The sequence below is a fragment of the Papilio xuthus genome, unplaced genomic scaffold (assembly GCF_000836235.2).
Source record: "Papilio xuthus unplaced genomic scaffold, Pxut_1.1 DF825783.1, whole genome shotgun sequence".
Classification (NCBI taxonomy): domain Eukaryota; kingdom Metazoa; phylum Arthropoda; class Insecta; order Lepidoptera; family Papilionidae; genus Papilio; species Papilio xuthus.
Window position 1 is genome coordinate 1,195,038 of NW_013532866.1, and position 26,763 is coordinate 1,221,800.

Sequence of the window (26,763 nt, forward strand, 5' to 3'; positions counted from 1 at the left end):
TTTTCAAAATAATTTATCACATTATATATTTATAGCATTAACTATACATTGTTTAATTTTTTTTTAATTGACACATCATATGGCCTTGTCAACTATGTGTAAATAAGCTAAGGTTAAGCTATTAAAGTCATGATAAATCTTACTTATATTTAAATGCGAGTGTTTGGATGGATGTTTGTTAGAATGGTCTCTAGAACGGCTGCATGGATCTCGCCAAGACTTGGCATAGATGTAAAACATAGTCTGGAAGAACATATAGGCTTAAAAGTGTTTTTTTTTTAATTCCACCCAGTCGGAGTCGCAGGCTAGTCATGAAATAAAACTGTTTGTTTTCCAACAGATGGAGTATTTCAATGGTTCATCAGTGAACCAATCACACGGCAGTCACCATGGACACAATTTAACTGCAAACGGGAACCAGCTGTACAACCAAGTCTCTTTCGGCAACCCCTCCCCGCCCGCAGCGTGGCCCTCACACAACATCCTCTCCTCAGGACCCGAGTCCCCGGAGAACCAGGCCCAAAATTCCCCCCATCTCAGCATGCTCCAAGCATCCCAAATCACAAACTTCTCCAATTCTGGCAACACTTACTTCGCCCCCGAAAAGTACGGAATAAACATGGTGTAGTGTTTCTAGTCCTTCTTATTTAGATTCTTTGTAAATATAATTTGTTTAAAAAAAACTTGGGTGTGCGATTGAACATTGGCTGAATTACTGTACATCTATTCGCTTCTGTACTTTTTAAAAATATAACTGTCATTGTCTATGGTAACAAATGTCATTATTCGAAATTGCATTCGATTTTCAAACGCTTCTGACATTTCGTGTTACTTTCGCGCTAATCCAAGCGGCGAAATGTCAAATTTGTGTGAAAATCTTATGGAATTTTGACGTAAATACATATCAAAATGATTATTTTATAAACGAAGCGAATATATTTATTAGTAATTCGACTAATTTTTAGAATGAATTGATGTTAATCAAACATTTGGTCTTTTGTTATTTTAAATTGAATATTCGGACGAAACTTGAAATTATTCTTTTGTACTTTCTAATGGCAATATTCATATTTTACTTGAAAAACGGATTGATTTCTTGATCCGTCTGATTTTTTAATTTATAATCACTAAAACAAGACCTATATTTCCTTTTTCGTAAACGAAAATCAACGAATTTTGTTTAAAAAAAAAACTATTATAATGGCCTATTCTTAAAACGAACTTTTACTTCGCCATATTTAATAATGTAGATGTAAAGATTTTTATTTTTATTGCTTCCTAAAAATCTAAAATCCCCGAGTCATATCACATATATTTAAACTATAATTAAGATACATTGAGGGTCATTTTCACGATATGTTTATATCTAAAAAAATATATGACACAATTTTATATATAATTTAAAAATATAGTACTTTAAAATGAAACGTCAAAATTGGCGGGTAAAAATTCTGACGTAATTTATTTTATTTTTAATATGAAAATAAATTACATCAAATATCAAACCAGAATCAATAATAAGTAAAAACTATATTTAAAATACAATTAAAATCATAAAATAGTAATAAAATATGGCTGATGATAAACGTATGACGTTTGTTTTTTTAATTCCACACTCGAGGCAAAGGTAAACGCAGTCATACGGCCTTAGTGAAAATCGATCCTCGTCACGACGTTCGCCTGCAACGCGTTAATATAGTTAATAATTGTAAATAATGTGTTTTAAGTAAGTTTAATTTTAAATTAAATAAAAAAAAGAAATTTTTGTAAATGTGTGTGCTACATGTATATGTGACTTAAATTGTTTAGTTCTAAGATTCTAATAATTGTTAAGGAATTCCGATTGACACTGTGATCAAAAATATCCCAATGTTATCGTTGTACAGTTGTATAAATAAATTATGATTTAAAATGGATTTTATAATCTGCCGGGAATCTGACCAATGAGAATGGAGACGTTCGCTGATTGGTCGATTTACTTTTGTAATTTTTAAATGCGTTCCAAATTTGAACGTGTTTGACAGCAATAGTTTAAAAATAAAAATTATGGAATATGGAATGAAATTTTTCTTTTATTTTTTTATTTTCGTTTATTTTCAAAGAGATTATTAGTTTAAATATTTAATTTGATAAATTGTAGGAATATTTGAATGTAACGAAATTTGTAATTTATAGTAATGTTAAGCTTGGAGATAGCTAAGTTAGTTACTATTAAGTACAATCACTGTACGATATGCGTTTGACAAATGTCAGTGTATTTTTTTTTAAGTTAAATTGTATTAATTATTAGCTATTGAATTATTGAATCCGAATATATGCATACAAAATACAAAAACTAATTTGTTTCATTTAACACCAAATATAATCTTACTTAAACATAGAGATGGAAAGATGACTTACCGAAGGGGTGGAGAAGATAAGCCCGGGACAAAGAACTAAGGAAAAATCTGGGGGAAGCCTATGTCGAAGGACATCCTGACAAAGCAACTGGAAGCTGAAAACAAAGCTATAACTCTATTTAAAAAAAAAAGAAGTTTAAGTTCATGTAAAAAGAAACGATGATGAAAAGGTCAGCGAATAAAGGTTCATCTTATCTTATCTATAATCTTACTATCCTACTAATATTATAAATGCGAATGTTAGGATGGATGTTTGTTTGAAGGCTAAACGGATCTTGATGAAATGGCACAGATGTAGATCATAGTCTGGAAAAACTCAAGCTTCAAATTTTTTTTTTCAATTCAGCGCGGACGGAGTCGCGGGCGACAGTTAGCATTAATTAAATGTAAAACATTAACGAATCTTTACAATCATAGAAATATTTAAAACGAATTTCCAAAATAACTGCAGTCAAAAATCGTTTATAAACTCACTACTATGATTAAAAGTAAAATTTTATTTACTTTTAATCATTAAATACGTCCCTTAATGTTAAGTGTATCACTAATTATAATTTAATTACATCACAGTAAATCACAACAATAAACAACATTGTAAAAATTAAAGAATCTATATTTATACAAAGGATTTTTATTAGTTAACCTCAAAAACACAAGTCAAACTTGTCAATAGTATGGAAGCTTGATTGACGACAAATTACGTCAGTGCAAAACGGATCGAAGCTTACCCACGTGCAATAATCTTATAAAAATTAGTTTACGTTGCATTCTACAATAAAACTTATCAAAGATTAATGTAATAGTGCTAAAAAAAGAGTTATTTCTGTTATCCTGCAAGATATATTCAGAAAAAGATTAACTCCGTGAACAAACATCGACCAAAGGCAAAACCACGTAAGACCATCTTTCCGATTAATATTTTAGCTTTTAAAAATTATTTAATTATTCTAAACTAGCAAAGAATATTATCAAACTCATGAAAGCAAATTAGGTGTGTAATTTTCTTTAATTCTCCTATTAAAATCAATATAAATATATTCCATTTTGTTATTTAATTATGAATATTTTTGTTTCTTGTCAAATTACCATAGACAATAAAGTTGTCAGTTAAAAGACATTTTAAATATCATACACAGAGTGTTACTAATTTAATAATTACGTAAGAAAACAAAGGAATCCTAACATTCTATTTGGCTTCCACTTACACTATACACTTCAACCATAGATTTCAACCAACTGTGTCCTGCAACACCATCCACGTAAAATTTAAAAAAAAATCGTAACTGCAATAGATCAAAAGACATGTAATTTGCTTTCGTAATGCAATAATTCTGCTTCTTGGCTATACTTAAAATGGCTGCAAATCGAATTGAAACGCCACATTGAATGCACAGACGATCCTTTTGATAAATTCAATTTCTTATTTCATTCGTCAGCCAAATCTATAAGAAAAATACTTAAATAATTCTCTATTAAAAGTACTATTTCTTATAGGTTAACTAGCTGTATTCCGCAAGTCCGTTCGCGCGGAATTAAAACCTAATTAGTAGCCTATGTGTTCTTCCAGACTATGTTCTACGTCTGTAGCAAATTTCATCAAGATCCGATGAGCCGTTCCAGAGGTACCTTCTAACAAACATCCATCCATCTAAACATTCGCATTTATAATATTAGTAAGATAAGATAGACACCTATTCTTGTTATATATAAAATTCTCGTGTCACAATTTTCGTTCCCATACTACTCCGAAACGGCTTGACCGATTCTCATAGAATTTTGTGAGCATATTGAGTAGGTCTGAGATTCAGCCAACATCTATTTTTCATCCCCCTAAATGTTAAGGGTCCACCCCAAATTTTTATTTTTATTTTTTAGACAAAATTTTTAGTTTTTATTTTGCTCTATCTCTATTTCAGCTAGTTTTGGTATAAATTTTCTCAGTGTTGTCATGTATATAACAAAATTACATTTCTTGGTTATTCTTTGGTTATATTTTCTATCATAAAATGTGGTTTTCTTATCAAAAAGTTCCTAGGTAATATAAACGTTGGATTAGAGTCGTTTTTCCATACAATAGATGTTTTATAATATTACAGTCGGGACATGTCCTGCAGACAGTTTCAGTATCGGGTAACGCGGCGTCGCGTCGCCAGGGCGTACTCTGTTACCATGTTATAAAGCGTTTAACGGACAATCCCGATTTAAATCAACCCTCAATCGAATGATTGCCTTCTTAATAATATTATAAATATGAATGTTTAGATGGATGTTTGTTAGAAGGTATCTTTAGAACGGTTGTATGGATCTCGCTGAAATTTGGCATTAATGTAGAACATACTTTGGAAGAACACATAAGCTACTAATTAAGTTATATATAATTCCATGCTGATGGTGTCGCGGGAAATAGCTAGTTTATCAGTAAAGCAAATGGGAAAATGAAAAAGTTGTTATTAGAAAATCTTATCATTTTTAGAATAGTCTCGTGCTATCGTCTAGATTTCGATCTGATAATATTTTATTACCTGTCTCATCTTTTACTCTCTTTCTTTCTCTTTTTGGTTTTATATTTTATGCTTCTACGTAGTTTTGAAGAATAAAGTTGTCATAGAAAGAAACAATTTTATTTATATTGGAAATCAAAGTCAATGATCACGAAATTTTCGATTTCAAGTTCTATGAGAACAACAATCGAAGATCGAATATTTTCATAACCGATTTTAATCAATCCATCTCTAGTGAATTGTCAAACTAATCTTATATCTTTAAATGAGCAATTCTTGTGTATATATATATAATTGGAATCTCGGAATCGGCTCCAACGATTTTCATAAAATTTAATATATAGTGTGTTTCGTGGGCGATAAATCGATCTAGCTAGGAATCATTTTTAGAAAATGTCATTTTATTCGTGTTTTATCGATAATCAACTTAAACATAAACTTAACTTTTTCTATCGGTAAGATCGAAAAATATTATTCATATTTCATCATTTTATTAGTAATTCGTACTTAAATATAATTTCCAAAAAACACTATTTAAAAAAAACCGAGCAAAGCTGCGGTCATCTAGGTACTCTATCTTAAATAGACACACTATAAAAGAAAATCTAATATCGGGTAATCTCCAGAACGAGTGGACCGATTCTGACGGGACTTTAACTGGAAAGTAGCTGAATGTAATTTGGACATATTATAGGTTAAACTGATATATAAGCACAGCTAAACACTCACGTATATACGTCCGCGTCCGCGAAATAATACCAGTACCACTCATCCTGATAAAGGACCCCCGATGGGCTCGAAACTAGTCGGTGCCGCCACCGGACGTATATACGTGAGTGTTTAGCAGTTTGTATATATCAGTTTAGTATAATGTCTCACGAAAGTTTGAATAATTTATTATAATATTATAGGTTGTTTATTTTTCTACGCTATCAAAGTCACTGATGATAAATAGTTTCATTATATTTAACGTAAATTAGGAATTATCTACTAATGTCAGGTATAATGGTCACCGGCTACGTACGGCTTCAGGCGACGACCTGTAAAGACAACGCGCTCACCTATTTCCCTGTGTTTATTGTTTCTACTAATCTTTTTGTTTGTTTTTTTTTTGTCTATTAATTAATTAGTATAATATCTAACTGTCTCACACATACTTTATGTGGTTAGAGTAGATTTAATATGAGATTCCTACACTTAGGATCTTCCTTAGTAACTTGAACGACTGTTTTAAAAATGTTTGATTTATTGACATTATCATGGATTTCTCTGTCGTAATGTTAATATAAAGACTATATTTCGAAAAAGCCTCAATAGCCTAAAGGTTAAGGGTACGGATTCCCGATCATGAGGTAGGGGATTTGAATCCATTCGACTATTGTCGTAAACCATATCCTAGCACAAGCCTACAGCTTAATTGGAATGGTAAAAGAAATATTAGTATATTTACAAAAAAATCTACTTATATTTTAAATAACAAAAATAAATTAATAATAGAAAATATAACAATCATTTTATTTTTCATTTTATAAAAATATGTCTCATTTTAATAAAGGAAATTGCCAAGCGGTGACATTTCATTTCCACAAACATTAAAGTGACATCGCAAAACGTTCGCCATTATTAAAAAAAGTATAAAAAAAAGACACCAGAAAACTCGGTTAGACTTCTCTCGAAATTAGCTGTTTAGACGCGACGGTAAATTGTGAACTATACACAAGCATATCTACAACAGCGCAAACTTTACTTGTAGCATCGTAGATATTCCCTGGAAAATGTATTTTTATTTTATACATTGCAACACTGTCACATAACGTACAAAAAACAAACATTCCAAAATCAACCTTATTCTTAGTAAACAATAAGTTGAAAATTGAATGTAGTCGAAATGTCATAGTTCATTTTTACGCGCCAAACAATGCCCGGACGTACGCAGCAATGTTGGCAGCTGTGTATAGAGATGTATCTCTCGCTCCCTCTCTCTTGTAACGGTTTGTGTATACCCCATCTCGCTCGGGTGCTCAGTTAAGCCGCTTATCTTCGGCCCGCACGCCGCGCCCTCCACCCCGACGGCTGCTGCGCGTAAGGAGTCATATTCTGCAATTAAATAGAAATATTTTTACCATACTAATATCGTATTTATTTATTAAACCTGCATACTCTACTATGAAAAATTAGTAAAAATACATATCTAATAACACTTTACATTGTAAAATCGGACAAATCATGCAATAATTTTCAAGTCAGTCCGTCTAGTAGTATATATAACGTAATGCTACATATTTTTCAACTTAACCATAGATAGTAAGTACATAGAAAAAAAAGGAGTGATGGCTGAAATGACGGAAGGTAGACGTAGCGATAAAGTAGAAAATTTATAAATAATATGTCTTCATTTAAAGACGTAAATGTAAATTAACAAATTCATTTATATTCCAATTCTTATTAATTTTCAAAAATATTTGAAAACGATTACAGAATAGAACCTCCGCAATATACATTACAAGCGCGTCCTACCACTCTCACTCGATATCTCCCTCTACATATACTATGTTTATATACTGTATATCACGTGCACAGCCTCCGGTTGCAACATATACATATACTTATATACCACGGAGGTTCTATAGTCAATTAAAATACTACGTACTATCGCGGCTGAATGTCTGTAATGTCATTGCCTTGTAATAAAAAGTAACTTTTATACTTTATGGTTGGCGCCATTATTATAACCTAATTGTTTGACGTATAGTAATTAATATCTTATAATTGTTTCAGTATTAATTAACCGGTACGCAAATTTATGAAGAATGTAAAGGAATTTATTGCAACTCTGTAATCTTCAAGAGACGAGACAGGTTAGTTCATCCAGTTTTGTACCATCTTTGGGCCACATTACCACTTAACATGAGGTGGGGCTGGTCAAGCTTCATCTTTAAAAATATATAGTTGTACGAAAAGCTAGACTACGAGGATATCTTGGTATATATCGGTATGTAATAACCTATGTTATATTAGGTAGATATCATTAGAAAAGTCTAAAAATTACGTTCCTAACTGAGGTAGTTGTGACTTCAAATAACTAAAGATTCTATACAAAAGTTTACTTGCATTGAAAATAATATTTAACTAAGTCTTTATCGATAATAAACAGTAAAACAAATCTTTTTGCTATAGTTGGAACCATAGACGTTTTCTATTTTTTTTTATAAAAAGGCCGACAAAACTTGTCCTTATGCCGGGTAAAAATTAATATCAAACTTTACAAAGACCACAAAAGTGCAAACTACGTATCATGGCGGGATATTTAATAAACTAGACCGCGTGTGGCCACTTTGCCGCCACTCCAAACTAATTCAAACAAATGTGCGTATCAGGTCCCCTGATTTATGATTGCGCTATTTTATGAGTTTTAGCGGGAAAAGTTGATATGTCGTATAACAATTGTAGAAAAAAAATGTCTTAAAATATGCTGTAAATATAATTAACGGCTTTACCGATATGCCAGAAAATTGGTGAGGAGGTAGCTTAGAGCCATCTTTTTTATTGTTTTTTTTTCGAATTAATGTCTCGAAGCGAATGTTTAGATGGATGTGATGTGGATAGATAGATGGGTGGGCTACACTAATTAACTTTTTTATATATCCACGCGGACGGAGTCGCGGGCGACAGCTAATAATTATTAAAAATAGGTTGGCAAAAAATCTAAAACAGTAATAATTTTTTTTATAAAATTATTTCAAATATCCTAGATAATCATATAAAATAATAGGTAATTTTACTTAAAAAAACTTCTTGTTTTATTGAGCTTTAATTGCTAAATTTAATTCTATATACAACATGGCAACATTTTATATCATCTGTCAAAAACAAGACACACAACCTACAAACTGCGGTTCTCAATTAAGATATACATTTAATAAGAAATTAGCACCCACAATTTATAACTAAAGAATTAGTATAATGAATATTAAATCCGTGCAAACAATAGCGGCATTAACTATAAGATGCATTATTAAGAAGGGGGGCGGTTGTAACACAATCCGTACACGTCAAATATATTATTTATGGATTCTTTAACATGTAAGGGTCGTGAAGGACCCCACAAGGGCCATCCAACCCCTGATATAACAAATACAACGGACATTTGGCACAAGGAAGTGTTTCTTCTGCATCGATGCTCTGTGAGAGCGATTTAGGCTTTTTATTTCGATACGCGCCAAATTGCTTTGAGGGTAACAAGTGTACATACTCTGTGGTAGTTATAAAAGTATGTCTGTTTATAATAAAAAGAGGACAATTAAATTTTCTAATCAAATATACATGGAAAATCTTGGACATATAGTAAAATATTAAATTTAATTAATAATTAACGTTTGGTTTCTGATTATTCCGATAGTCGTATCGGTAAATGGACTGATAGTGAAGAGCTTAGACCAACATCTCAAGAAGCTCTCGCTAAACAGTTGGATTAAGGGCCCGATACAAAAGGCAGTTATCCTAGAAACCGCGCGCATCGTGAGAAGGTTCCTGTCTCTGTAGCCCTGACCGCTGGTTGTTTGAGTCATGGGATTCCGCAGCCGGTGGTGTTCTGTTTTTAATATAATGCTTTGTATATATATATATATATATATATATATATTTTTTTTGGATATGAAATGTATTATATTAGATATATGATAAATAAATGTATATGAATAATAATAATAATGATGATGATGATGATAATTAGATTAGATTAGATTAGATTATTAGTATTTTATCACCAACGCTGTTTAATTTGTACTCGGAGGCAATTATGTCAGAGGCACTGCATGATTTGGACTGTGGAGTTAAAATTAATATTCTAATAGTTCTCATAGCATCCTCTCATCAAGATCTACAAAAAATAGTCGATCGGGTAAATCAATGCAGCGAAAAAGCAGGGCTTAAAATGAACGTCGCGAAAACAAAATTCATGATTATATCTAGAAAAGAAGTGACTGACGCTTGCATGTATGTGGCGGGCCAAAAACTGGAGAGGGTGCGCAAATACAAATATTTGGGTACGTGGTTAAATGAAGCTTGGGACAGCGATCAAGAAGTTAAGACCCGTATCGAAATAGCACGCAATGCATTTGAAATTCTGCTCTCGCAGCCTTAAAATATCTTTGCGCATTCGACTCCTGAAGTGTTACATCTGGCCCATCCTCCTCTACGGATGCGAGGCTTGGACGATAAAAGAAGACTGCAGGAAACGTATTGAAGCGTTCGAGATGTGGGCCTATCGGCGGATGTTGGCCATAAGCTGGACTCACAAAGTATCAAACGGAGAGGTTCTGCGACGGGTCAATCAAAAACGGGAACTTTTGCAGACCGTCAAGATGAGAAAAGTATCTTACCTCGGCCACGTGCTCAGGCACGACAGATACAATCTGATTCAACTCATCTTGATGGGAAAAGTTCCCGGTAAAAGGAGTGTTGGTCGCAGAAAAAAGTCCTGGTTGCGCAACATCCGAGAGTGGACAGGGGTTGCGAGTGCCGCCCAACTTTTTCGCCTCGCAAGAAACAAAGGAAAATATGGAGAACTGATCGCCAACCTTCGCTAGTCGGAGAGGCACCTCAAGAAGAAGAAGATTAGATTAGATTGGATTAGATTGGACTAGATTGGACTAGATTGGATTAGATTGGACTAGATTGGACTAGATTGGACTAGATTAGATTAGATTAGATTAGATTAGATTAGATTAGATTAGATTAGATTAGATTAGATTAGATTAGATTAGATTAGATTAGATTAGATTAGATTAGATTAGATTAGATTAGATTAGATTAGATTAGAAGAAGAAGAAGAAGAAGGAGAAGGAGAAGGAGAAGGAGAAGGAGAAGGAGAAGGAGAAGGAGAAGGAGAAGGAGAAGGAGAAGAAGAAGAAGAAGAAGAAGAAGAAGAAGAAGAAGAAGAAGAAGAAGAAGAAGAAGAAGAAGAAGAAGAAGCAGAAGACGACGACGACGACGACGGGCCGCGTCCGCGAAATAATACCATAATAGCCGTGTTTATATATCGTAGAAACGTATTTTTAAAGAGAAAAGAAAATTTAACTTTAACCAAGTTTTCCGTAATTCTATAACCAATGTTCTCGTCTCAATGTTTAGAGTTATTCAAACGTAGAAATCTCTTGTACTAAAGGATAAAAGCGATTATTAACTGCAATAGATCAAAAGACTGGTAATTCGCTTTCGTAATGCAATAATTCTGCTTCTTGGCTATACTTAAAATGGCTGCAAATCGAATTGAAACGCCACATTGAATGCATCCTTTTGATAATAAATTGAATTTCTTATTTCATTCGTCAGCCAAATCTATAAGAAAAATACTTAAATATTTCTCTATTAAAAGTACTATTTCTTATAGGTTAACTAGCTGTATTCCGCAAGTCCGTCCGCGCGGAATTAAAAAACCTAATTAGTAGCCTATGTGTTCTTCCAGACTATGTTCTACGTCCGTAGCAAATTTCAACAAGACACGTGCAGCAGTTCTGGAATTATCTTCAAACAAACATCCATCTAAACAATCGCATTTATATTATTAATCGTCTATCAAACGTAGAACCTTCTTTGTATGGGACAGCGTTAAAATAGATCGCCCTTTAAACTATAGATCACATCTTTCGATTGCTTTTTCAATATTAACATCAGTTAAATTTTGAATTAGAACAAAAGGGTAAAATTAAAAACAAAAATCTTCTATAAATATAAAAATCAATTGCTGTTCGTTTGTCTCGCTAAAACTCGAGAACGGCTGAACGGATTTATCTTATCTTGGTCTTGAAATGTTCGTGGAGGTTAGGGAAGGTTTAAAAAGTGTGAAAAATTCGAATATTGCCTGGAGCTAATTATGTTCTTCTTTAAATACGCGCGGAGTCGCGGGCGACAGCTAGTAACATATAAATTTGCCTCTATCCAGTTTTCGACAAAGCAAATCAATATTTAAAAACAAAAAGATGACAACACTTCAAAAAAAAACAATATTACTAAATTACATTTCCTTGTAAAGTTAAGGGAGGTGCCAATTCTGCCCGTTCTGGTAATTTTCAAACGATTTATCGAATTAAATCGGCAAATTCTTTGATGTACGAGCAAAGCTATTGAGCGAATAAATGCTATTCGATTATGGAACTCGACTTTTCAATTTGCCGTCCCTTTTATCTGTGCAAGAAATCTTTTGGTGTAAGCAAAAAACGAATTACTTGAAGATATTTAATTTTGGAATATTGCAAACAACTTTTTAAATACAAACGGAACAAGGTTTTACGAAGTTTTATCTTATTAATATTATAAATACGAATGTTTGGATTGATGGATGGATGTTTTTAAAAGGTATCTCCAAACTGCTGCATAGATGTCGCCGTAATTAAGCATAAATGTAGAACATAGCCTAGAAGAACACATAGCCTACTAATTAAGTTTTTTAATTCCGGTCAGACGGACTCGCAGACGACGGCTACTTATGAATACATGTGGAACAAGATGACGCAAATTTTTATATTTTATAGTTATTTCATTCCTTAGGCTTCCTTTAAGGACCTCCGGCAATCTAATCTCCTAATCTTTTTCATATATCTCTATCAGCCGTCATATCAAAATTAACTCCTTTCTTAAGCATATCCACTTTCACACAATCCATCCATTTTTCGTTCTTTCTCTTAGCTTATTGTTCTAACAACTATTTTAAATTAAATCTTCAATCATTCGATAATAATTCGATTACAGTGTAATATCGATTTGACAAGGTCAAGAGCGTCCTATGTTTTGGCACCAAAGTGGTCGATTAGCCGCCAATCCTTTTGACATGTTCGATTCCGGAACGCCATTACAAGGCGCGTGCACGCTGCAAATAAGGGACTTATAACGATATACAGCATGTTTATTTCTAAGAATGCGTTTTAATATGTTTTATTTAATATTCTTATTATATTACGATTGTTAAGTGTTTATATAGTTTAAAAGTAACTTTTCTACAATTTTATAATCAAATAATTTTTACAACAATCGAAATAGAGACATACATACATCTATAATTTAATTATTTATAATAACGTTACATGTTCTAATTCCGATGAAATTATATTAAAAAAAATAACAAATAAACTTCTGACATATCATTTTTTTATGAAAATATCAACATGCTGTATAATCAAATATAACACGACACCGTAATTGGAGCACTCAATTTGCGCGCCACTTTCGCGCGCGTGCGCGCCAAAGCGACCATTCAATTGTCTATGCCTAAATAAGTCCGCTTGATTTTTGACAGATAAACACAATAAGCGGGAAAATTAAAAAGAGTATTTAATGTCACTTTATAAATTGTTTTTACTATCTCAAAAAGTTATATTATCAATCCTTTTTAATTATCAAATTAGTTTAAATTTTTTCAAATATTTTCTGATATTAGATTTATTTTATCTTTATTGTTAGATGTCTACAAATGTAGTAAGATTTCTAGGATCCCCGTATTTCAATCGACATGATATGCTAAGCCGATGCTTCCTTACAAAATGGCGTCCATCGTAGACCGAATAGATTCTAGATCCCTCTCGAATCCTGTATAGTTAAGGAAGCCCCAAGAAATAATCTTTGCACACTATTTTATTTATGAAATATTATTACTAGATATTAGATCCCAGGTAAAAATAAATCAAAAACATAGGTACATTATGTGACTATAAATCATACTAATGTTATAAATGCGAATGTTTGTATGGATAGATGGATGGATGTTTGATAGAAGGTATCACCGGACGGAGTCGCGGACGACAGCTAGATAGTAATATTTTATTTAGTATAGTAATGTACACTAAAAATTGCAATAAAAAACTATAATACACGAGCCCCACCTTGGCTCAATACGCCACATAATTTTTGCTCAAAAAAAAAAAGTTTTTTATTTTTTACATATAAAACTTTTTGCAACAATCCTTTGTGAATACAGCCAGGTGGGAGTTACAAAATAGTATTTAATTTGGACGTCTTATAGTCGGATGACTGGTGAAGGATTGTTAAAAAATTAACAACATTCTGACGACCCAACCCACAGGGGGTCAAAATGTTTAAGATTTTTTTACGTTTTTTTCATGTAAACGAGACTTGAATAGAGTAGTTTATAACAAGACCTCATTATTATAAAAAAAGTTATGTAGAAATTATTATAACGAAAATTATAAGCGAAATAAGTAAACAATTTCTTCAGTAATTATATTAATTATACAAATAATGTAGCTTCTACTTTTCACATTTTACTGAACTTCATCATCAACAGCACACTATACGTCCAATGGGAGGCTCGGAGTCTACCCTAAATTAGGCATGACTAGGGTATAGTCAACCACGCTGGACAAGTGCGGGACTTCAGACATATCTTTGATTCTCTTCTCAGTTATGTGCAGGATCACAATTCCTTAACAGTAAAAACGTCGGATAAATGTACATATGTAAATTGAAAATCACATTAGTACATGGGATTCGAACCCAAGACCTACAGATTGCAAGTCAAGTGAACCCGTGAATCGCCGACGTTTACTAAACACTATGATTTTGTCTATTTTATTGTGTTTAAGTTTAATTTTGCCCAAGAATAAATTCTTAATAGCTATAATAAATCCATACGGTTCGTAATATTTCGGGAAGGCATCCGTTGCATTGTACAAAACACACTAAAATACGGTTCCAGGCGATTACTATTAAATACAATCCATATCTAATCCAATCATATAAAAAAATTCATAGTCAATAAAAAAAATATTTCGAAGTTTAAAAAAAACACAAAGGTGACCTTCCGAACGGCCAGGAAACGAATACGACGAGTAAAAAAATGTTATAACCCCATAATTCACAATTAAAAGCTGCTACTGGTCATGGCGGAAAGCATACATAATAAATTTCTTCCTTAAAAAGGTCCGACTGAAAAGAGCAGGATACAAACACAAAGGCGGGACGGGATCGAGCGGCGGCGGGAAAAAAAATAAGTTGTTTATGGTTAGGCTCTCCGCATTTGACGATCAGAGGAGGAACGTCCGAACGATTACAGATTATCTAAAGTTTTTACACATCTCAGGTAACCTATAGGATATTAAAAAGCTGTCTCTTTACTAAGTGGCCCTTTATGTCGTAAATACTTAGTTGCCGTTTTTTAAATTTTAAATCAATCTTTAAACAATATGTTGTTGTTGAAATCGACATAAAAAAACTTTCAACCGTGCCTTTTACATGCCTTACTATTAAATTAAACCAAACCGTTCTTTTGAATTTGAACAAAAAAATATTTATGGAATTTTTAAAAATTCGAAATTTAAATGATAAAAAAGTTTTATTTGTTAAAAATATATGAGTAAAGTTGAAAAAATAAGAATTAATATTTTATATATTTTTAATACTGGCATAAAAACAAACTTTATCCTTACCGTACATAAAAAGATGGCGGCCGTAGCTATGGTCATTTTGCCGCCAACGCTTCGTATTTAGAGGCAACTTGAAACGAGGTAGCCAGTAATAATGAGACGGAGAAATTACTTTTTGGACTTTTAAAAATATGAAAAATGTGACAGCCTTTGATAGTTCGGTATTACAAGACGCTCGGAGGTTACAATGCCACCTAATAAGGTAAATTTATCCCTTACATGTTGTCGATTCCCACAAAATGTATTGGAAAGTTACAAAGTTCATTTGTTTTATGTTTTATATCGTACGTCGTCGTTAAAGTGTGAACTTTAGGTAGGGCATTTTATACAAATAGATAGTTTTTTTTAATATAGCCGTTAACAATGGCGTAACTAAAAGCTAAAAATTTAATAAAATTACCAAATTATAAATGAGAATGATTAGATGGATGGATGGATGTTTGTTAGATCGTATCTCCAGAACGACGCAACAGATCTCGCTGAAATTTGACATAGATGTATGTTTGACATAGTCTAGAAGAACACCGCGTGTACGGAGTCGCAGGACATAGTTAATATCTTTATAAATTATCCTAGTTTTTATGCATTAGTTTTTGTGACGTCAGGCATTAAAATAAGTGGACTCAAAGGTTTAACACAAGAACGAGCATAATGTTAGCAGACCTTTGGCCTTTTAGAAAATTAAAAAGTTGATCTGTCATTATCGCTCACGGCTTATCTTGTATAACCTTACTTTTGTACTTTTAATATACAAATAAAGTGACGGATGCAACATCGTTACATCACAAATACACCTGTGCACACAGATTCAACAAAAAGAAATAACTAACAATGCTTTCATTCATACGAAACGGAACTAAATTCTATGCGTCAATCGGACAAGGGATAGCGAGCCTTCGACAAATTCCCACGTTTTTTTTTTCTTCTAACAACTTTTTGATGACCACGGTAGCGAAATTTTGACATATGTATCGTGTTGAATTGTCAAATTAACCGATTTTTTTATACAAGCCTACAAATAAAGGAAAAAAACATTTTCAAACCGGGTAAATTGCTCAGCAAAGAATGAATTGATCCGGACGCTTGTTTTAAAATACGATTTTTTAAAACCGTAAAATAATTATCAAAGGACTAAATAAATGTTTATTTTAAATAAAATGTTATCTACCTATGCACAATTAACACTTAATTTGTCGAGTGTCATTATAAAATTAATTTCGTAGAACCAAAGTGACGTTCCAATGGAACTTTATTTAGGAGTTTAGAAATCTGAGACATAACAAAGACTTACCATTTATAATGTAGTTAGCGCCTACACATCCGACCACCATTACCATTACATTTCTGGGAGCTTTATTTATTTTATTATTTATTTTAAATAGTTTAATCTTCTTTTTTCTTATTTACAAAAAAAATATTTTAAAAGTTTTTACGTCATATTTAAGAAAGAAGAAATGAATACATTCAGGTACATCCATACAGGTATTTTGTTACTTTATTTTTTTTTCAAAAAAGTTTTTAATGCGAAAAAAAAAATGACCATCAACAATGACATATAGAAATCAATAAAGCATGTAAGTAACCCGGTATCTCCCACGCGGTGATGCAATCAAAGTTTTTTTTATCTAAATAAGTGATAGGAAAAAATTATATTTTATAATCTGTATTCCCCCTGAGGATTACACGACAAACCCATTTTAAATGTGCCCACACCGAATCCAGGTCCAAATTCCAGAAAAAAATGTCATACCACTATGGTAACCATATATTCAAAATTAAACGTGATATTTATTTTACTGTCGTAGTCCCCCGTAAAATAGTTAATATGCCTTTAGTGTAGAAATCTCATCAGAGCGTCCGTGGCTCAGTGGTCAAGCATTTGACTTGCAATCTGCAGGTCCTAGCTTCGAATCCCGCCATGTACCAATGTGTTTTGCGATTTCCGATTTACATATGTACATTTATCCGACGTTCTTACGGTGAATACGGTGCACATATCTGAGAAGAAATTCAAAGATACGTGTGAATTCAACCAACCCGCACTTGACCAGCGTGGTTGACTATGGCCTAATAACCCTTAACTTAGGGTAGGCTCCGAATCCCTTGGTGGGAACGTATAGTGAGCTGATGATGTAGATATCTCATTTGAAATCTACAGTAAGGGATGCTATTTTATTAGTAACAGCTATAAGAAGACTAAAAGAATCCCTGCTAGAAAAGTGACTTAGAACAAAAATTTAACTTTTAATAAGCAAATAATAATCAAATTTTTTATACATGCTTTATCATTAAATTAAAAAAATCTATTAATTTGAAATTCAAGGAATAAGTCCATATTTAAAGCTATAATTTTGGTTTACATAATTATCACGGGACCACGTGTATGATCCGAGAAAATATTTCCAGAATCGATTTCTAAGGGAATTCGATTTGACAAAAGGCGCGATTCGATCGATTCAACTGTCACTAGTGCATGAGACAAGTGCTGCCACCTGTCGCGACGTCGTGTGAAATGATAGTCATAGTGATGTTACAAAAAACCGTAAATTTCATTTACCGATATTTCTCCGAACCGAAACATAAAATTGCTTAACTTAATAAAATAGAATTTTACAATAGAAAATATTGATAATTACAGCCTAAAAATTGATGGGCAAAATATAAAACATGTTTATGAACAAGTAAGAAATAATTGGTCGGTAATAATATGTCAACAAGTTCTCAGAAAAACATCCATGCTTTGATTTAATTTATCTAGAATATAATGTAATATTGCTCTAACTTGGTCTATAATCTGGAGACAAGAACACAGCACTATTTCACATGTTTTATAGACGATCAATGATTTGACGTAAAATATTTACAATAAACTACTTGGGGAGCCATACTCCAATTCGACACGAATGTCATTAGTCATTAGATCTCCGTATTAGATCAAACGTTGAATATTCGAGTGTTTATTAATTTAATAAAGCAAAACATAAGTTAATTAATCTCCTCAAAACTAATACTGAAATTGTTAAAAACAAATTTATAACTATAACAGTGAACTGAAATTGTTTTAAGAAAGTTTCGTTTTCAGATTTAAATTACATTCCAAAGACTTCTTCAGTTGGTTGTAAAGTGGGCTTGAGTATTTTTAGTAGTTATGTCTCTTAACAATATGATGTCTCAAAATACCTGCACTTTTTTAGGTTAATCCAAAAGGGTGACGTTTTTTGAACCACGTTAAACCAGGGTTATAATTAGTCCAGAAAATATCGAGGTTTCCTATTTCAATTTTTTTAATAGCAATAATATGAAGCAGGTTACTAAGAGCCCACGTTTAAAAGGATTATTCGTTGGCCGCCTTGACACTTGAGCATCGAAGATGAGAAAAAAAGGAAAAATAATTGTTGGGGATTAGCTGCCAGTGTCAAAGTGTTAAATATCGAACACACGGCGTCTAATTTGACAACTGTGGCCGAAAACCTCGAGTCTGTGCCTTGTCTGTGCCAACGCGATGTGAATAAAAAATAAATATTTGACAAGGTGTGTCGTATTTCTGTTGAGATGTGACAGTTCGATTTGAAACTATGTCGCCGCTTCAGAGTTGCGATGCCTTAATCTCTGAATAGGATGAATAATATTTTCATTTAATCGCGGACAGACATGAAAAACTCGTTGGTACACCAATAAATATATAAAATATACTTAACATTATAAAAATATAACAATAAGTATGTTTGTCAGCATTTGCCATAAACTCCATAACTTGAAAACAATAGCTATTTGTTATTTTTTTTAAATTTCCTAGAAATTTCAATATATTATAAATTAAAGGAAGACATAACATTTGTTTTAGTAACTGCAAGTAACTCTTTGTAAGCCTATGTAGTAAATCCTACATTTATCAGTATTGTCAGACATAGACAAAGAAAAAATCTAAAATAAGTAAATTAATTAAATACTTATTGTGTCTTTTGTGTCTCAGTTTTTGGGACTAGCTTAGTCACCCTACATATGAATCATTTTTCCCGATAAAATATTGATTGATTTTCATTATTATTCGGCGTACAAACTGGTTCACAGATCAGATTTTTTTTTATGACAACAGATAATAACTCGTATGTGAATTACCTTTGCTATGTATATGGCCACCCACGTAAGTAATAATACAATAACTGTGAGTTAACAAAGATAAAATAATTACAGTTACATAACTCCTAAAATTGAGTATTTTGTCGTAATTTTAAAATTTTAATTAGCCAATTTTTCTTAACCTCTTTTTTATGACATGTCGGAACATACTGGTCCTTAATATTAATAATATTATGTTTGTTTTCATACGGACAATGGGAGTTCGTGTTATCATAATATCTGTAATCCTCCGGGGACAAACAATGCAACCGTAAAAGTGCGCGGTAAAACTACTACGTCACGGACAAAAACCGATAAACAACAATCGCTTCCAAATTCCACGTCATTGATCTAGATCGTCTTGTCCACAGACAATGCCATTATTCTTACGAAAATAAACAACCGCATGCTTCCAGTGTCCGATTGAAAAATTAAAAAAAAACGATGCACCATAGACACGCCGGCGCGATCGAATTTTGAATCGAATGTAGGGCAAAGATTAGGGTCGTGGTAAGGATTGTTTTTAATTAATTTATTTTAATAATTTTTCATTTTTAAAATATCATAACTGTGGTTTTGCTTATTGATTACAATGATTTTTTAGACAATAAACTGCATGTTTCATCGTGTGTTTAAGTATTTGTTTTAAACCAACATACGCGCAAAAACATTACCCTCTTTTCAGTTGGTTAAAATTATATTTGTCATCCCTCTTATTATCTTTGGAAAAACTGAGATAACAATACGATTTGTTATGGTTTTTCAGTATTAGAAATTGTATTGGTGAAATACGTAATCCAGTCACTTAATATCATTACATTTTAAAAATGAGCTTTGAAAAGTTATGAAAACCGTAAATATTAAGCAATTAAAATATTAAAAATCTCTAATAATTTTTCTCACCCCTAATCATAGACAACAGGCATGACGTGTCACACAAAAAGCGCGCGTAAAATATTTTGATATTTGACAACTGTCACAGGAATCTGATCGATATCTGTTTATTTAAACATTCTTGAGTTTTGCTGAATCACGCTACGTTTGTTGGGACAATATATTGGAAGCAAAATTATACAATTTCGGTAACTATAATAAGTTTTCATGCATGAAACGTAAAATCTCACTGGCCTAAAAATTTGTACTTACATAATCTAACGTAATTTTACAAAGAAAATGAGATGAAAATCGAAATATTGTATTTTACACAAATGTTTCGAAAATAGGACCATCATTAAATAAATTCGCTAAAAAATATTGATTAGCTGAGTTTACATTTTTAATAGAAAAAAAACACCTTCAATCCATCTAAATAAAGTAACTAAGTAACTATTAGCTCCAATTTCATCATCATCAACCTACCCTTAACTCTCGGAGGGTCGGCACAGTATATACTCCTCCATACATCTCTACCAGCAGTCATATCTGAATCCACCCCCTTCTTACGCATATCGTCTTCAGCTTTAGCTATCTTTTTAATATAAAAACACAGTTCGACTAGAAATAGTTACATCATTATTATGTTTTTCACGTGAATGTATGTTTATTCCAATGGTAGCCCTTGCCTAAACCAATTTCAAACAGTGCATACCCACACGATTCTAATTATCCTCGAAGTTCAGCCATTAAAGCAAATCTAAATAAATCTAGACACATTTAAAACAATAGGGTATGATGATATTTTAATTTTAAAAAAAACACGACGGTACATCACACCGCGCCGCGTCACTTCCTTGGCTTCGGTCCTGGTCCGGCTTCGTCTACTATCGAGCGAGGCCGCGTCGCTCGCGTGTCGCCTTTTTGTCTATTACAAGCTTTAACTTAATTAACGAAAAGGCTTCGCTGTCAGGTACTCTTGAATTAGGTGATGTTACTCGCGGAACAAGAGAAACTAATGCTCTAAGCCTAGTATACTTTCGTGACAAAAAATGTTTAAGTTTTCGTTTTTCAAGGCAAAATCAACATTGAAATTCTGCCACTGATACAAAAAAAGTTGACGTCTTTAGTTTTAATAATCTTTATTGGTTTACCGTCAGACTATGCGTACGCAAACTATCAACTAATTGTCAACTGAAATCCTAAATTAGTTTGTTAAATGTAACAAATTGACTAACGTAGCCAATATGACAAAACTCCTTTGAATCTTGAATAGCAGGTGAATTAGACGCCAGGTGACACTGGCCAGTAGTATAAAACGTTTCAAAATTAATTTTGAACATCGAACATAATCAGTATACAGTTTTTAAAATCGAACGATAAAATGTGTTACTTTATTATTGACTAGTTAATTAACAGCAGAATTCAGTCGCTAAGAGGTTCCCCTAAGTGTAGATTCAGCATAAGAAGTCTAAAGTAAGAGTCTCCATTAGTAACTATTTATCGACTCTGAGTGCGGTAATTAGTTTATTTTATGATTTTATCTCATGCATTTATAAGTCAGTTTTAAGCTTGAAAGCCACTTTTGAATCGAAAGTGCCAAAAATATAAATCTTCAGACTTCTTCCGTGACTGTGAATTATATTACCTATACATATTACTTATTACATTACCTATACATATTAATTATATTTAAATTTTAATTTTAAATTGTATTAAAACTGTGTATTTGATATATAAAAACCCCATAGTTATGCATATTTTAACTATTACGACTACATTGCTGCCATCTATTGTCTCAACATTCCTAATCGACTGAAACAATCAAAAAGTAGTTACTGCCATCTATGGCCAATTTGTTTAATTTTTCATTAAGTATTTGAAAATAATTCTCCTTAGCTGTAATTATGACAAAATTTTATTTATTATAATATCACAAAATCAACTGTAATAAAATTATATTAAAAAAAATAAAACCTAAAAAAAATATTAATGGCAATGTGCGGTGAAAAATTGTTTTCGTGTAGCACTAGCAACATTACATCAAAATCAGACATGGCGCGTGTTAACAAGTCACCGCAGGTGTTACATTTTTTCCTTTATTTCTGTATAACAATATGCTGTTTTTCAAGTTATGTGAGTGCAACTCATGAATTAGATGAAGATAACTGGAGGGAAATACTCCAAGGAGAATGGATGGTGGAATTGTGAGTTTTATCATTTTAGTCTACACACCGGTAAAAAAAATTGTGTTTTCGAAAAAACGTGTATTTCTAGATAGATAGCTGTTTTTTCATCAATTACACGAAATTTAAGATCATCATTGTTTTTTTAAATTGTATATGTCCTTTTCAATAACTAAATATTCTAATTTGTTATTCCGTGGGTCGTAATGCGAATTGGGTTCAACAACCATTACAAGGACGGCGAGGTCTACAATGAACCGTTTTGAAATCGTGACGCATTCATCTATTGTAGCCGGAATTTAAAAATGTACAGAACTCGTTTACGACTCATGAAGAACACAAACAATACTATAGAATAAACACGTTTACGTAAATGATTTTATCGATCCTTCTCATTTTCATTGAAATCTTAACTGTGTAGTCCACAATAAATGCTTACAAGACACTTCGTTTTTCCTCTAGTTCTAGTCAGACATTCCAAATCTAAAAGAATTTAACAGAAATTACTTTAAATCCAAAGATGATATTGGTCTTTAATTATTTTATTTAAAATGCCTAAGCCTTCCAAATAATCAATATAATTTACTAAAACAAATTCAATTCCATCATCTTAATAGAAAATTTTGGTGTATGTTACAAAGTACAGAAGCCCCTTTAATGACACAAATAAAGGATAAATTTTATGGTAATTCTATAGGGAGGCCTATGTCCACTGTGTTAAATTAAATTCAGCAATGGTCAAACTACTGGCACACATGTCATTCCTTGTTTTAATTTGCTAGATTTGATGACAAACATTGGGACAAGTGAATTAAATAAAAACATGTAATACATATAATATTTTATAACAATTATTATTTAAAGATTTAACTCTTAGACAAAATCAATTAATATTTTCTCTATGTACCAATATAAATATTTTCACAGTCTAGAATGATGTAAGTCTAAGCTTAGTCATTGTCTGACATATCTAAATTATTTCAACTTATTAGCAACCTTGGAAAGCTAAACATAGTCTGGTCTAGAATTATTACTATCATTTATTTAATGTAGAAATTATAATAAGTCACCTTGATTAATAGTTTTAGTATTATTTTGCATATGAATTCTTTAGCTCTTATATTAAAATACTGGGATTTCAATGTTATTATTCAAAATACTAAACAATCTGTATAAAAATAGTGTTGCATAATTTTTTTCTAAGAGAACATGTTTTTGTACAAATTTACTTAGAAGTAAAGGTTGTTAGGAAAAAAAATCAAGACTAAAGAATATTTGATCTTTGAGATGTACGAAGAAATGATTTTAGTTTATTGAGTTTCTTCGGAGAGTTTGCATTGTTGCAATAAATCCATGAATGTACACATGCATTATATACACTAACTATGCAGTTGTGGATGATTGAGTCCATACAACTAAGATTAAAACAACAGTTTAACACATGCTGCGCTTCCAAGACAATTTTGTATGAAAATAAACTAAGTAGGAAAGTTAATGAATGTGTTAATACTTCCTATAATCACTAAATATATATATATATATAACTTTACAGTTACGCCCCCTGGTGCCCGGCGTGCAATGCGCTAGGACCAGCATGGACAGAGCTGACCAACCGTGCGGCCCGTAAGAACCTCGCCGTGAAAACAGCAGCAGTAGATGTTACCAAGTCACCAGGACTTAGCGGACGATTTGTTGTGACTGCATTGCCTACCATATTCCAGTAAGTGTTGTATTGTAATTAGTAACTCTTGTCTGATTATTTGATGCCCTCAAGCTTACATAAATTTGTATATACCAAATGAAAATGAACCTTTGGGTAACCTCAGCCGAAAGAAACAAAATGAAGCATTCAAATCCTGCTAAGATTCAAGTTTTTCACATATAAAATGTCCAATATTTTATGGTGCAGAATACCATTATTATAATGCAACCTGAACATATCTGAAGAAATTCAAAGATATATGTGAACTGTATAGTGAGCTGATGATGATATTAATCTTTCCAGTGTCAAAGATGGCCAATTTCGTCAATACAAAGGTCCTCGTGATGCAGAAGCCATGTTGTCGTTCGTGGAGCGCGCAAGCTGGCGCTCAACTGATCCCTTATCCGCTTGGAAGTCACCAGATTCTCTGCAGATGAGTCTTGTTGCTCATTTCTTTAAACTCAGCCAGGGGCTCAGGGTGAGTGTGTAATAATTAAATTTACTTCCTGATTAAATATGGTACATCAAACTAACATTATAAGAGTTATTTTACAAGTATATAGCATAAGTAAGAGTTTTCTCGCCTATAGAAGTTTATCTCTAATCCGAGTTTCTCGCTTATAAAGGTAGTATATCGGAATCAGAAATGACTAGACTATAGAGGTTTCTTGCTAAGTTATCTTACTAATATTATAAATTCAAATGTTTAGATGGATTAATTAATGTTTGTTTGAAGTTATCTCCAGAATCACTCAACAGATCTCGATGATATTTGGCATAGATGTAGAACAAAGCCCTGAAGATCACATAGGCTACTAAGTTTTTTTGTATAATAATACTTTGTGGACCGAGTCGCGGGCGACAGTTAGTCTAATATTAATTGTCATTCTATATATAATTTCTAACTTTTTTAAATTAGATTATATTGTATTCCAGAGTGTCCACACAATGCTAATGGAGACCTACGGCCTGCCTACTTGGGGTTCATATCTCATCTTTGCTGTGGGTACTATATTTATCGGAGCACTACTTGGTCTGGTGAGTTTAATTTGATAACATTCAGTTAATTATTTAAATTTCTACATAGACTGAAAGTAAAAAAAAAATAATTATCAAATTATTTTGCAAAAAATTATGTCTATGGGAGGCTTTATAAAAAATATATGTGTAAAGACAATTTCAACTGGGCCAGAGTAGTTGACTATGACCTAGTCACCTCTAACTTATGTAGACATCAAGCCTCTCAGTGGAGATGTATAGTGAGCTGATGATGAATCTACTTAAGGGTAAAAGTAAATCAACTTTATAAGTTTATATTAAATATAAAAGAAATTAATGTGACAAAAATCAAATTTGATAAATGTTCGGATGAATGTTTGTTAGGTGTCTCCAACAGTTCAACGCATCTTGCTGAAATTATTCATAAATGTAGAACACGGTTTGGAAGAACACATAGCCATTTTTTTTGAGTATATAATAAAGTTAAACTTACATAATGAAATATATTTCCAGATGCTGGTATGTATAATAGATCTGCTGTACCCGCCACGTCGTCCAGACAAAGTGACCGTGTCTATCGCAGAGGCTGAACAGCGCAAGAAGGATGCCAACAAGTCTGATGATGAACAGGTAACAAGATGTTTACCGTCTAATCTGAATAAGCGAGAGTTAAAGGATTTCAATATTTTTCTCGCTTATAGAAGTTTCTCTATAACCAGAGTCTTTGTTAACTGTTGCCCTTGGTTAGCGTAGAATTATTATTGATTCCGACTAATTATCTTATATATAAATTTCTCGTGTCACAATTTTCGTTCCCATACTCCTCCAAAACGGCTTGTCCGATTCTCATGAAATTGTGTGAGCATATTGAGTAGGTCAGAGAATCGGTCAACATCTATTTTTAATCCCGCGCGGGCAGAGTCGCGGGCGACAGCTAGTACTACCATAATAAAAATTGCGAAACTTTGAAGAGATAGATGGATTTCTTACTACATATTTAGAATTATAGTTAAAAACAAATCTTATCATTCCTATATAAAAAAATTAAAATTCCTTGTAGAATTGTTTATGGAATTATTGTAGAATATTTTGTAAAAAAGTATAAGTTTCTTTGATGGTAAAAATACAGAATAATTACTTGAAAGTGATATGTCCGTATGTCTGTATGTTTGTAGGAATTGATAAACGACGACATAGTGGACGAGGCTGAGCACTCTCAGAGCGATGGTGAGAAGAATTCACCTAGTGACGTATGTATTACTTATAATTCACCTCCTTTCCTTTTTATATCTCCTTTTTTATACAAAAGGTAGAAAATATTTTTTTGTAGTAACCACTTAAAAAAACAATTCAAACAACATATCAATCCCATAGTATTCATTTAGTTAGATAAATCTATACTTAGGGTCTCAATAACTCATTTTGGTTTTACTTTGCAGACGGAGGAAGAGACAACGACGAAGGCGGAGGGTGCCGGCGACGACAAGCCCAGCGAAGTACGCAAGCGGCGCCCACGCAAAGCTGACTAAGCACCCACAAATAACCTCA

At 32.4% G+C, this 26,763-nt stretch overlaps 2 protein-coding genes across 3 annotated transcripts in view; both read left to right on the forward strand.

Moving 5' to 3' along the window:
- oc (homeobox protein OTX2) overlaps nucleotides 1–632 on the forward strand; it is a 44,932-nt gene extending 44,300 nt beyond the window's left edge. For both annotated transcript variants that reach the window (XM_013323212.1, XM_013323213.1), the window contains exon 5: nucleotides 341–632. In XM_013323212.1, coding sequence (XP_013178666.1) covers nucleotides 341–628 — 288 coding nt within the window. In that variant the 3' untranslated portion in view covers nucleotides 629–632. The remainder of the gene's footprint in view (nucleotides 1–340) is intronic.
- Nucleotides 633–22,355: 21,723 nt separating this feature from the next.
- Nucleotides 22,356–26,763, forward strand: part of LOC106125833 (thioredoxin-related transmembrane protein 1) — a gene marked incomplete in the record, with an annotated part of 6,193 nt that continues 1,785 nt past the window's right edge. The window contains 7 exon segments of the mRNA XM_013323226.1: nucleotides 22,356–22,535; nucleotides 24,067–24,234; nucleotides 24,520–24,694; nucleotides 25,153–25,254; nucleotides 25,729–25,845; nucleotides 26,391–26,465; nucleotides 26,655–26,763. Coding sequence (XP_013178680.1) covers nucleotides 22,384–22,535; nucleotides 24,067–24,234; nucleotides 24,520–24,694; nucleotides 25,153–25,254; nucleotides 25,729–25,845; nucleotides 26,391–26,465; nucleotides 26,655–26,744 — 879 coding nt within the window.